Source organism: Anas platyrhynchos, chromosome 1, assembly GCF_047663525.1.
Source record: "Anas platyrhynchos isolate ZD024472 breed Pekin duck chromosome 1, IASCAAS_PekinDuck_T2T, whole genome shotgun sequence".
Classification (NCBI taxonomy): Eukaryota; Metazoa; Chordata; class Aves; order Anseriformes; family Anatidae; genus Anas; species Anas platyrhynchos.
Window position 1 is genome coordinate 155,898,627 of NC_092587.1, and position 12,808 is coordinate 155,911,434.

General features: G+C 37.5%; 1 protein-coding gene across 3 annotated transcripts in view; it reads right to left on the reverse strand.

Annotated features, from left to right (window-relative positions):
• The window catches only part of GPC5 (glypican 5), a 762,495-nt gene that overhangs the window by 715,959 nt on the left and 33,728 nt on the right, over positions 1–12,808 (reverse strand). For all 3 annotated transcript variants that reach the window (XM_038173480.2, XM_027443115.3, XM_038173481.2), the window contains one exon: positions 7,426–7,587. In XM_038173480.2, coding sequence (XP_038029408.2) covers positions 7,426–7,534 — 109 coding nt within the window. In that variant the 5' untranslated portion in view covers positions 7,535–7,587. The remainder of the gene's footprint in view (positions 1–7,425; positions 7,588–12,808) is intronic.

The window sequence follows — 12,808 nt, forward strand, 5'->3', positions numbered from 1 at the left end:
TAAGAAGGGCGTGAACCTGCTGAAGGAGGTCCAGAGGAGGGCCATGAAGATGATCAAAGGCTGCAGCACCTCTCCTATGAAAAGAGGCTGCGGGAGTTGGGGCTTTTCAGACTAGAACTCTGGGGAGCTCTTCAGACCTAAAGGGGCCTACAAGAAAGCTGGGGAGGAACTCTGTCAGGGAGTGTAGTGATAGGAATAGGAAATGGTTTTAAACTAAAAATTGATGGATTCAGATTAGATATTTAGAAGTTGTTTGCTCAGAGGGTGGTGAGGCACTGGCACAGGTTGCCCAGAGAAGCTGTAGATGCCCCATCCCTGGAAGTGTTCAAGACCAGGTTAGATGGGGCTTTGGGCAACCTGGTCTGCTGGGAGGTGTCCCTGCCCATGGCAGGGGAGTTGGAACTAGATAGTGTTTAAGGTCCTGTTCAACCCAAGCAATTCTGTGATTCTTTCCTCAGCCCAAGAGGTAACACTATCATAGCTATGGGGAAAGTTCTACCGGGTAAGAGAATGAGGTGCATAACTCCATTGAACCTGAGACATTTTTGAGACCCTTATCCCTCAGTTCAACAACCCAATGACAACTGGGTCTCAGCCTGTCCACTTCGTTGACTTTTAATATACTCAGTTTCATTTAATTAATGGAAGTTGGGATTCATAGGTACTTGGATTTTAGCTTATTTTTATCACACTTAAAATACAAAGGATTACAGAGAAGAGAAAGGGAAAATATTGGAACTTCAAATCAGCTCTTTGCATTGCAAATTATACAGAGGGCAATCATCATTTGAAACCTTAAGTGAGATACAGCAGATCTTGCTGAAATAGTTTTCTAATTTTCAAATAATTCTTCACAGACCTTCACAAATGGAAAACAATTGAAACAGTGCCAGAGCAGATATAGTATTACAAGGTTGAACAAAATTTCATTATTTCTTATGGCTTAGCATGCTACCAGAGAAAGCAGTGCAGAAGCTTTGAACACATTTTCTAGTTCATATAATTTACTTTAGCTATGGGCTACAACTTTATCATATTTAAATGTAGCACGTGTACTGTGACCTCAAACAATCTGATATAAGTTTGATTTCACTTAATTCTGATCAAGCTTGAAGTCAACATTGATCTATTATGTAATAAAATTATACAGGAAAAAAAAAAGAAACTGGTTTGGGGCAAGGTGATTCAATATACTCCAGAGCTTACATCACAAAAACTGTAGAGTTTTCCTACATAGTAGTAAAAGTGTCAGGAAATGCTGCAGTGAAAGAATGTCATTTATTACCTCTTTCTTACAAAGGTATACTTGCCAAGCCCACTATTTTGGTGAAAGGCTGCCATATTCTTAAACAATTCAAGGTTCCATTTTTTAAAATCAATTTTATGACACTAAAGATCCCAAACACAATAGCACAAACCAAAATCCATTTACTTTCAGTAAATTTACTGATTTACTTTCAGTAAATGGATTTTACTTAATTGTCCTGTTACTTAATTATCTCTTAATTTCCCTTTCAACCAGACAAGCTGCTATGTCATATACTGCCACTTTCTGAAGAGTTATATGCTTTGTGTGAAAAAGTAACAGTGACACAAGATCTGCTATCCTTTGCCCATAGCTCCACCCCACTCCAAATCACCAGCTTCCTAGATGACTTTAGTTCTTCAAGTGGTTGGAGAGGAACTCCTCTCAGTTGTGATTTTTTTTCCCCCTAAACATAACTTGGCACTGCACTGTGACTATACAAAGGTCATACATCCATGACATGGTATGGCCAGGGTCAGGAGGAAGCCTTTTTCATGGATATAGGACGCAAGTTCTTTCTAGTCATCCAGACCCACCATTTTGGCTGCTGTTTTTTTTTTTTATTTCAAATGTTACTAGGTGAGCACTGGTGTTATGTAATAAAGCATTATACTACATGGCAGCTTGTGGCACCTGTGATATGCCATCGCATATGAAAACTCTTCAGGTTTCTCTTTCACATTCACAATATTGCTCTGCATCATGTCTTACTGGACTTGGCTATAAGCATCATTTGGAGAAGGTATTGCCCTCACCTCAATAAAGAAAGCCTGAAATACAGAGGATTTAAATCTTTTACTGCTTTCCCTTGTTAAAAACAGCAAACGGTGATGCTAGAGTAATTCAGAAATCATCCCTAGACGATTCAATGACACCCACTGAGGTTCACTAGCATCTCGATACCAGCATTTACTTATTTCAAACCAAGCTGGCACACATAATGTACTTTTATTAAAGCCTTACCATTGTGAAATTCAAATGTGTTTCCCTCATGACCATCAAAGGCTCTCAACTTCATTAAGCACTGCCTCAATGCTAAATTTTAACTTTCTCTCCCAAATCTTTTGAATTGTAGGATGGTTCAAATCTTGAAGAAAGTATTTGCACATGAGATAGGTAAGAAGACTCCGCTTGACAGTTTATTGACAAGACTGTGCTGAAAACTCCATTTTAGTCTCAATCACCTATCCTGTTCTGCAAAGCCTATCTGGCCTGAAACAGATCAGACGTTTTTTTTCCAGAACCTTTGCTTTGCTCTTAGAATAAACATTTTTTCCTGGTACAGGTCACTAGTGATTTTTTAATTTTAACTGCAGTCCCCATCCTTTCAAGAACCTATTGCAATGTCAAATAGTGAAGAGACTGTAAAATAAGAAAAACAGATACCAATTATATTGGTAGAAAGCATTTAATAAATTTGCACTTTGGTCTTTATCGTAATAGAAAGGTTTTTCCTAGCAATATAAAGGGAAGCTACAGGCTGATTCCATTTTAATGTTACATATCTGATTCCTATAATCTAATTCACAAATCTGTGTCCAATATTCCTGTTTCTTTTATGAGAAACGAAAGGTAAGTATCACAATAGCACTGTCATGATGATAAGCAATAGCAAGGCTAGCCAGTAAGAAACTAACAGAGTGATGTCTGAAATCATTCTTCCTAAGTCCTGAAGTGGCGTATTGCTTATTCAACCACTCTTTAAGCAAAAGAGATAAGCAAAACTGTGTAAGGTGACTGATTGCTGAGTCTTTCGCTGCCTAGGCTACACCCATGTCACTTCCAACCTTAACCAAGAACCAACCTTCCCAGCAGGTCCCAGGCTCTAGCAGGGGACACAGCATCCTCTGCCCCGTGCCAGTGGTAGCTGACCCTGCAGGTGTGAACACTTCAGGCAGGGAGCCAGACAACCACTTCTGCCTCCTCCCTTCTGTGTTGGACATCTCCACCCAGATCTCCATGGAACAATGCCAAAATATTTTTGGAGGAACGGTCTGTGCCAAGATCTCCTCCCAAAAGACAGTATCAGCAATGTCAGGTTTAAACCCCTCGACACTACAACAGCTCAGCAAGCCTAGCTAACACACATCTATGCTCCCTCTTAGATGTTCACAGTGAGGAACCGCTTTGGTGAGCTGTCTTCACATGACTACAGGTACTTTGAACTAAAAATAAAAAATAAAAATCTGCCAGCCCAAGACTCATCCCAGAGGAAACTTTTGGCCAAGTGCTACATAAGAGTGTCTGGGAACCAGAGGTCCTACAGGCACCATTTCCAAGCAAGACAGTCACAAGCCAGACCATGCCAGTTGACCACTGGTGGCTCTTTGTCTTCTTTCATTTGGAGGTACCAACAAGGGTCAGAGTGAACCTTGTGTAGTGTTTAAGAACTCTGCAGAAGTATTATATATATATATATACACACATATATACACACATATATATATATATATATAGAGAGAGAGAGAGAGGTCTACAGCATATAAAATAAAGGTTAAAAAAGCAATTATTTGTTTTTACGGTTTCCCCTAGAGTGGAGATAGCATTGCAGTACCTGCACAGCATTCACAGTACTTTTCTCACTTGTTATTAAGACAACAAATGCTGAAAATGCAAAGATGTGCAAGAATGCTATTCTACCTAAAATAACTGTCTTGAAACACTGCTAGCATGCAGCCTAAGGTTTGTAGTCACCTTCCCCAAGGGAAGAATGATTTCTTGCTCTCCACAAAATATCTCCCACTTACTAGATTAATATCTAGGCTGGCATATATTATCTTTTTTAACTTCACTCTCTCTTATCCTTCTATTCCCTCATCCCTCTTCAAAGGTATTAACAAGAATCAAGATGTGGAGTAAAAAAGCAGACTACATTTTAAAATGCCCTGAAATGTAAGGAAAAACCATAACAGTACTTGCTAAGAAGCAGTACACAAGTGGTACAATTTACATCATTTAACCTGAAGTGTTTTAAAAGGCCTGGATGGAATTTTTGCAACATTTGAAAACTGTAAATAGAAGGAAATGCTTACCACGATATAGTACCACAGGATTTAAAGAAATATTAGAAGGTGGCATAGACACGTCATATACAGGTATTTTTACTCTCATATGAAGATATATGCACACACAGAATTAACAGATAGACACACAGATGCTTTATGAACAAATACAGTGATCCTAAAGCACTTAATGATCCTGTATTACTTAGTATCTGGACTTCATTTAATGCATACAGAAAACATGCCTCTGAAGATCTCCGAAGGCAGACACAGATGACTTATTTTAACTACCTCTCACTACTGAATATGTATGAAACTGAAAGAAAACATTACCTATTTGTTTCATTTGGAGCCAGTCAGCTCTTTCAGGCCAAGGCATCCAACCCCAACAATCAAAGGCAGGTAATAACTGTGGTGAAGTCCATGACACCTGCTCCCATCTGCACACACCCCAGCAACCCCCTTCACACTTTCTGCCTAACTGCTGAGATGCCTGACCTGTTGCCAAAGTAGCAGGAAAACTTGGTAAAGTTTTCACTTCGAGGTAATCACACTTCTAGCTGCACGGCCCAGCCTGAACAGAAGATAAGGGGGATGCCTAAAGGTATGATCTTTCTCCAGGTGGTGAATGCAGAGACAAAGGCACTGGGAAGGGCCTTCTGGAGTTCTTCGGTCCAAACTCCTGCTCTAAGCGGGTTAAAAACTGAACTCAGACCAGGCTGTGCAGGATTTTGTCCAGACAGAAGTATGTCTTACTATGTTCCTAGAGTTCAAAACCCAAAAAACATCAGCAACATCGTTTTATGGTTTCTGAATCTGAAACCATACAGCTTGAATTTCAGCTAGCAATGGTAGCAATTCTTCAAAAATGAATAGTATGTACAACTTCATGTTTTCCCACAAATTACTACTTCAAGGGCAAAGGTTTTATATCTCAGCAACTCTGGAATCTACTGAATATTCTCTCTAATTATACTTCCTTGCGTAGATGGAAATAAAAGACTAAAGTACCAAATCATATAATTTGAAATATTTGAAGTATGTAACATATACAAAATATATACTTCATAGTATATGCATTGAAAAATATTAGTTTAAAAGTAAATAATGAGAAAAAGCCAGTGGGATTAGTACTGAGTGTTTAGGCTACATATTTGGGAAAGATGGCTTAGGTTCCTGCTACAAGCATGGCTCACGTGTTTTTCACCAAAAGATGAAAAAAAACGTAATCCTCAAGAGGTGCTTAAACCATCCCTCTAGTGGGAGGATGAATCATCACTAGTGCTTCCTGAGACCCTTTCTACGCTGTAAAATGGCATTTGGGGAGTAATTTAAAAGTGCATTTGCTCCTTATTAGCCTCTAAATTGGTGATTAGGGAACCTTCCTGAACTTGCAGGGGTTACAATTAAAATCTTTAAAAGGCAAAAAGAGCCTACAACCCACATTCTGAATAATTGCTAAGGTTGTACATGAGGGAAACACCTCATCATCATTTCTCCTCAAAGGCATGCATACTCCTGCCTTTCAGGGAGATCTCAGCTACAGGGGTAGGTTGCACACAGTCTGAAAATATGCAACAGACTGAACCTCTCAGGATGTAAAAGCAATAGAAAAGTCAGTTTCTGGGTCCTAAATTCACTAACATCACTTTAATTTCACTTAAATCCAATTCCTGTCAAGACTGAGAAATTCTGGGATTGCACAAGTATATAAGCGAGATATGTAAAGGTGCTTTTTGTTTTTGGTTGGTTGGTTGTTTTTGTTTTGTTTTTCTACAGCTGAAGGAAGGTAGGAGGTGTTAAAATCCCACAGCAGAAAGCACAGCCCTCACTTAAGGAAAGTACCGCTGGTTCCTCAGCTCTAGAGTCTACAGCCTCAGATCAGCAAAGCAACACAACATATTGCAAAAGAAGATGGCTAATCTACACAAGCTGTAAGGAAGAATGGAAGCAGATGACAGGGCACTTTGCAGATGACTTTGTGCACTTTACCAACGATCTTCTGATCATGACACACACTGACAGCTGTATTATCCAGGCTAAATGGCAATGATTCCAGAAGGCAGACAACAACCTGGTCTTAACATTAGACAGAACCTAAACTTCAAACGATGGAAGGCCTTAGGAGTTCAGAGTCAATTTGATGTCCATTTTATGAGCAGTAGTTTTAAATCTGCTAATCATTTTAGATTCAAAGATTAAAAACAAGAGAGCCACCAGAGGGACAACTTACAAAGCCTGTACATCTTATCCCATCCACCCAAGTAGCCCTAAGTGCATAATAAGGCTGTAAGTACACATTAATAGACAAATGACAAAACTGTAGGGATTTGCCCATAATATGTATGAATCCTATTTCCCTTTCCATCACATACAAATATACATTGCAACTATTTCTCACATATTTCCAGTTCCTGACCAATTTCTGCATTAATTGATGCCTTATTATAAATTCAGAGTAAGATGAATAGTATGCAGGAAAATTTCTTAAAGGCAATCCCACCACCAGCTCAAACAGCTTATAATTCATGCGATAGTTTTCCACCATACACTGAAACAAATGAAATTCACTGGATTCAATTTCATTTTACCAATTTAATTAAAATTCAATTCAATTTGAAATTCAAATTTTACTTATTTTTATCAACTTTAAAAAAATAAAAAAATTCAAGAACCTACATACCTGGAACAAAATTTGATCCCAGAAACATACCTCAGGAAAACAATACCCAAGTATTTCCATTAACACAATACAATGTGGTAAGCAGAAATAGAATAACAAAATCTCTGTTTTCTAGCACACCAGGCAACAGTATTGCCAAATTAATTAAATTATCATCCAAATTAAAGAGGTCTAGGAGGAAAGCCAAGGTAGTGGTTTACGAGCTTAGTCAATCTTTGTAAAACTGCTTCTTTCTTCTCAAATATTATTTTTCAAAAGTTACTAATTCCAAAAGCAATGCAGTTGCTTATCACCTACATGATTCAATGCTCCTTCTGTGGGGAAAAGAGAAACTAAAAAAAAACAGATAACTTTTATTATACACCTAAACTAATCAAAGACTAAAATCAAGAAAAGTATGAACAGGTTTGAAGACAAAAAGCAGGAAGCCTTACCTTGAAATGCCGCTGCATTACGAGATATTAAAAATTTTAATGTAGTACTTGATGTTTGAATCACTTGCTGTATATCTTGCTTCGCTGCAGTCTGATATCTTTCTTCCATCTTTTTGTTGCAGCATGTTGGATTTTTTGAAGTACAAACCTGGAGATCAACCCCTAGAGAAAGAAGTAATTACAATGATTACAATGAAATAGAGGTACACAATACATAAAGGCACAGACAACTTTTTTGGTTTTAGCATAGGTATATATACTTAAAAGAAATACCCAGAGCTTCAAAGGCATCAGATCTTGTTAAACAAAAATTAGATGGGGGTAGTAACTAAAATTCTGTGGGAAGAATACACATTACAGTTAATTAGTGTCATACAGCAGCATTTCCTTGACACTGCAATCTTATTCTAGCTTGAGTATTACTGGCTAACGTTGGTCAAATACATCGGACACGCACTGCACATCACCTAGAATATTGACCTGCTGGGCTAGCTCATGTCTGGCACTCTTGTTCTCCTGTAAAACTTGGGCTGGAAAGGGCTAACTACTGCCAAATATTACAGACACGACAACAGAAAGCCCATTCCTGATATGAACATGCTCATATTAACTTTTATATGGAGCAGTCCTAAATTCCAATATAATCTCTCTTACTGGATTTCTCTAATGTCTAACACTCCCATGTAACTGTCATGCCAATTCACTACTTCACTACTGGGATGGGAAAAGTTCATAGAAATGAACATCTTTTCAAGTTGTTGGCACACAGAAATTCAAGAGAGAGAATTCAGTACTGTTCTGACATCTGTTTAATTTTTTTTTTTTTTTTTTAAAGAACTGGAGATAATCAAGCAGGAAAACACCCTATTTGCCCTCTTTGTTATCACGTGGCATTAAAATGTTTTACATTGTATCAAAAAAAATCTAAAATGAAAAAAAACAAACATTCCATGAAGGAAGAAAGATATGAGAATTTAAATGACATTAACACAAAAATTGTACTGTTCAATTCAAACTCCACTCTGATACACTGTTTCACTGACAGGAATCACATTTTTATCTGCTCTGTGGGCTGAATCATAATTCAGTGGTTGTGTGTATATACGTAATTCTTTCTTCATAATAACTAGAAAGGGAAGATAATGATGGGAATAAAAAAGCAAGACATTCTAAGATGAAAACTTAAATCTGTGTCATCCTTGACTCTACTCACTTTCAGTTCTTACACTACCTCCCTGAAGCTAACCTTTTCATGTGAGGAAGGCAATGCCCTAACATTGCTTTTAAATCATACTTCTATTTTTTTTCTCTGTATTTTCTATGAAAACCCATTCAGAAGTAATATGAATATAGTTATGGGGAAAGGGAGGCCTTACACATTTGTACCCTCAATATTCCATTAGTCATGTATGTTAGGTGGTTTTTCCATTAGTTATGTATGTTAGGTGGTTTTTCCATTAGTTATGTATGTTAGGTGGTTTTTCCATTAGTTATGTATGTTAGGTGGTTTTAAATAACATATTCCAAAAAGCTTAAAAAAAAACCAAAAAACTAGCTACTGATCATTCTTGGAGAATGTCAAAATGTTTAAATTCATTATATCCAATGTATGTCCCTTTATGCGTGTGTTGGCTGAAGACATCTTAATGAAGGGATTCCTGGGCCTGGAACTTCACTTCAGCTACACAGTGAGAAAAAAAATTATTCACAGACAACAGCAAGCCTGAAACAGGAACCCACTGCATCATATTCAGACAAGTAGAAAAGATTAAGAAGATTCCTTAAAAATCACATTTAGAAAAGCATTAGAACAGAATGACAAAGGTAAGTAATATGGACCATTCAAAAGTTGTGTTCATCTAAGACTCTAGATAAAACTTGTCTCTACAATACTATACAGAGGTAATCTAATTCCCTTGACAAATATAGCATATAACAGATAATACGGTCTCTGATTTGCTCAACATTTCCTTCTGGCATTGGTGGTTTCCATTGTCACAATTCCCTTGTTCTTCCATACCTGCTTTGGGATACATTGCAACCTACAGTATTAAAAATTATAGATTTTCTCTTCATTTTTAAAGAAACTTTTTCTCTTCGTGCATATTTTCAGGCAAAACAAATTGATTGCAGTGAAGAGTGCTGTTCAGGAATTGATAACACTGCTTCATATCTATGAAGACAACTGTTTTACTCCATATACATCACAAACGTCTGACCCCACATACACAGGAACATTTCACCACCCACATTAAGAATGTGTGCCTTGAAATAAATCCATTTCACAGACAGGACCAGGAGCAAATCTCATTATGTTAAGGGAAGAGCAGTAGATATTTTAAGAAATCCTGCTACCATACAGAATTCAGAAATCTGAGATTGCCTTCATGGAAGCATGCAAAAGCAAGAATGTGACCTCTGGATATGAAAATGAACTCAGGCGAGCGATATCCCTGTAAATCTCTTTGAAGTGATTCTTGGCAGAAGCGTAACACAGCAATTGGCACACCTACGTGCCACAGTCCAGGAAGCTGAACCCAACAGAAAGGTAAACTTTATTCTAATGCAGCCACAAACTGCTGAACTTCTGTGATTATTAAGAAATTATATTTCTTAAGTGTTCTAGTACAAGATACCTTTTTCATCATACTACTAGATGTTTTTGAAAGCTGTTTACCCTAATCATTTATTTAAACGTGATTTCCATGTTCTTCAGTATTCAAATTTTTACAGCTTACGAAATAATTTCTCCTGGCAAGCCGCCTTTACAAATGCCACATAAGAATGTACACATCCCATCCCCAGACATTCCAATTCAGCAGAAAAAAAAAATGAAAATAAAACTGCAAAATTAAAGGTTGTCTATTACATTATCTACTTTTGCATTCGTTATGCATGCCAAAGAAAATAGCATCAGAGACAGCGTCTCCCTCTCCTCCATTTCCAGTGCTTCCCCAAGCCTTGGAAAAGTCTTCTGACCCTACCCATCTCCCAACCCATGCTGAATTTCCAAACCAAGTCGCCTAAACTGCTGACCACCTCCAACTTCCCACAGCATTTCCACATTCCCGGTCCTAGGCAGCACCCCCAGATATGGAGACTCATCCCATTTTGCCTTGCAAAGATAATGGCACACCAAATCACAGCCCGGGATGCAACAAAATTTAGGACATAGGAATTGCTGCTTCACAAAAGAGCAATATAATGTCAATTCACTGCTCTGGGTAAGGGCCCCTCTGCAGAGGGCAATTGTTGCAGAGCAGCTGAAACACAATGAACAGAAAGAGAAGGAGCAGCAGGGGGGATGAACCAGGTCATGGTACCCCAAGCACATACTTCGGATGCTTAAGGCTGGCCACACCTAGCATTTAAAACAGGCAAAGCTGGAACCTGAACTGCATGAAATTCTGTTTTTCTACAACCTATAGCTGAAACTCTTATGACATTTGTTTAAAAGTTTTGTGGTGTTTTGTTTGTTTGTTTTTAATCAGTGCAGCAGTCATGGCTTCAGCAAAGTTTGGTTCTGTAAAGAGATAGCACAGAATTACTCCACAGAATGGGTCAAGAGGACATATTAGTGATGCCTGACTCAAACCAAGAAATAAAAGTATTAAAACTGTGTTAATACACTCTGTTCCAGGGGTGAGTTACACCACATGTATATAAAACACTTATCATTTCAGGTGCAATTATCTCATATGCAAAACATGTCCAAGCTGACACTGTCTAAGGGATTAAAGCACTGCAAGCTTCTATTAAAACTTTTTAAATCCTCTCACTTATGATCAGATACATCTGCTGTCATAAGGAATACTAATTAATTTAAATATTAGCTGCATTAAATGAGAATTTTAAAATAACATACTGTTAAAACAGCAAGAGGCAAACTGGACTAATATACCACCCACCTACATGCAAATTAAAGGAATGATAATAAGCCTGCAGCAACATTTACTCATCATACCAGAAAGGTCTATTCACAGGTACAACACGCAGTTCTCTCTCTAATTTTTTTTTACTCACTTTGAGTTTATCACACAGAGAATATCACAGTACAGGGCAAGCCAAGGTATAGTCTGTAGTATGCCAGCAGCAATACAGCTACAAACATCAAGAGAAAAAATGTTTATACCAATAGCAATATTCCCAGCATTGCATTGCAACAGCCTTTTTTTTTTTTTTCCTCTCTCTTTTTTGGTCACTGAATATTATCTACTGCTTATAACAAAAATCAACTCACCGCTGTTAAAAAAGGCAGCTACCTTAGTCATGTAACTGACACTGTAAAAGAGAGGAACCATGTTATTAAGTTGTTTGGACAAATTTCAATGCCATACCAATTTCAGACTTACTATATTCTTTATTCCCCTACATGTGTTCTTTAAGTTCTTTACTGAAAAGGAAAGGCTTTCTTTGTATTTTCTTATTAAAAAATTGATTCTGAACTCAAATGCTTGTTGTTTTTATAATTATTATTTGTGCATAGATTTTGTCTTTCCCAACCTTCAAATAAACCAGCAGAGTGCTCAAAAGGAAAGAATTAGTCGTATAGTCAAACCTGATCAACTAGGGTTTGTCTATTGGTCATACATTGATGCATCAGGCAGTTTTACAACTCTTTGCAGTACTTTTTCTTCCTTAGACCTCTATTCCTGCTTTTTCAGGGAAGTCTCTTACCTTCATAAAGAAGCTTCCAGCCAGCATGACTTCAGAAGAGAAACTGGGGGGGAGGCCACTGATACTAATACAAATCTAAGAGTGCTTTTTAACCCAGATGCATGAATAAGAAGGCCTCAAGAAATAGACGTTTAAAAGTTAGACAAGAATACATCATTTTATTTAATCAGACCAACATATGGATTAGATTACTAACTCTTATGTTGCTGAAATCTCTCTGGCTACAAGAAATTGTACTACGTGATGTGTGTTAAATTCATGTCTGACCTTGCCCAAAGCCTGTCTTGCTCAAGAAGCACGCTCAGCACCTACTGACACAGAAGCTGATCTGGAACAATGCAGAGCTTGGGTTTCTCCCTAAACTGCAGCAATTTCATAGGGACAAAAATATTGTGAAATGAAAAAATTATTTCATTTCCAGGTATCCAGAAGATAACCCAATGCTCCTACACTATTCTGAAATAAGTCTCTCCACTCTTCCTGCAAATTGCTCCTTCAGTTTACCATTAGCTCCCAATGACTTTGACTTCCAAACCAACATACTCCCAGTTTCACAAAACAGCCTGATCCATTCATCTTTTACCTCTCTTCCATAAATACTTAGTATCATTATATACCTATTAAAATATTTTGTTTTCTATTATAATTCTCAGTACTTTTTATGTTTCCTGATTTCACGCTTTTTAATATGCTTATGTATCCTTTT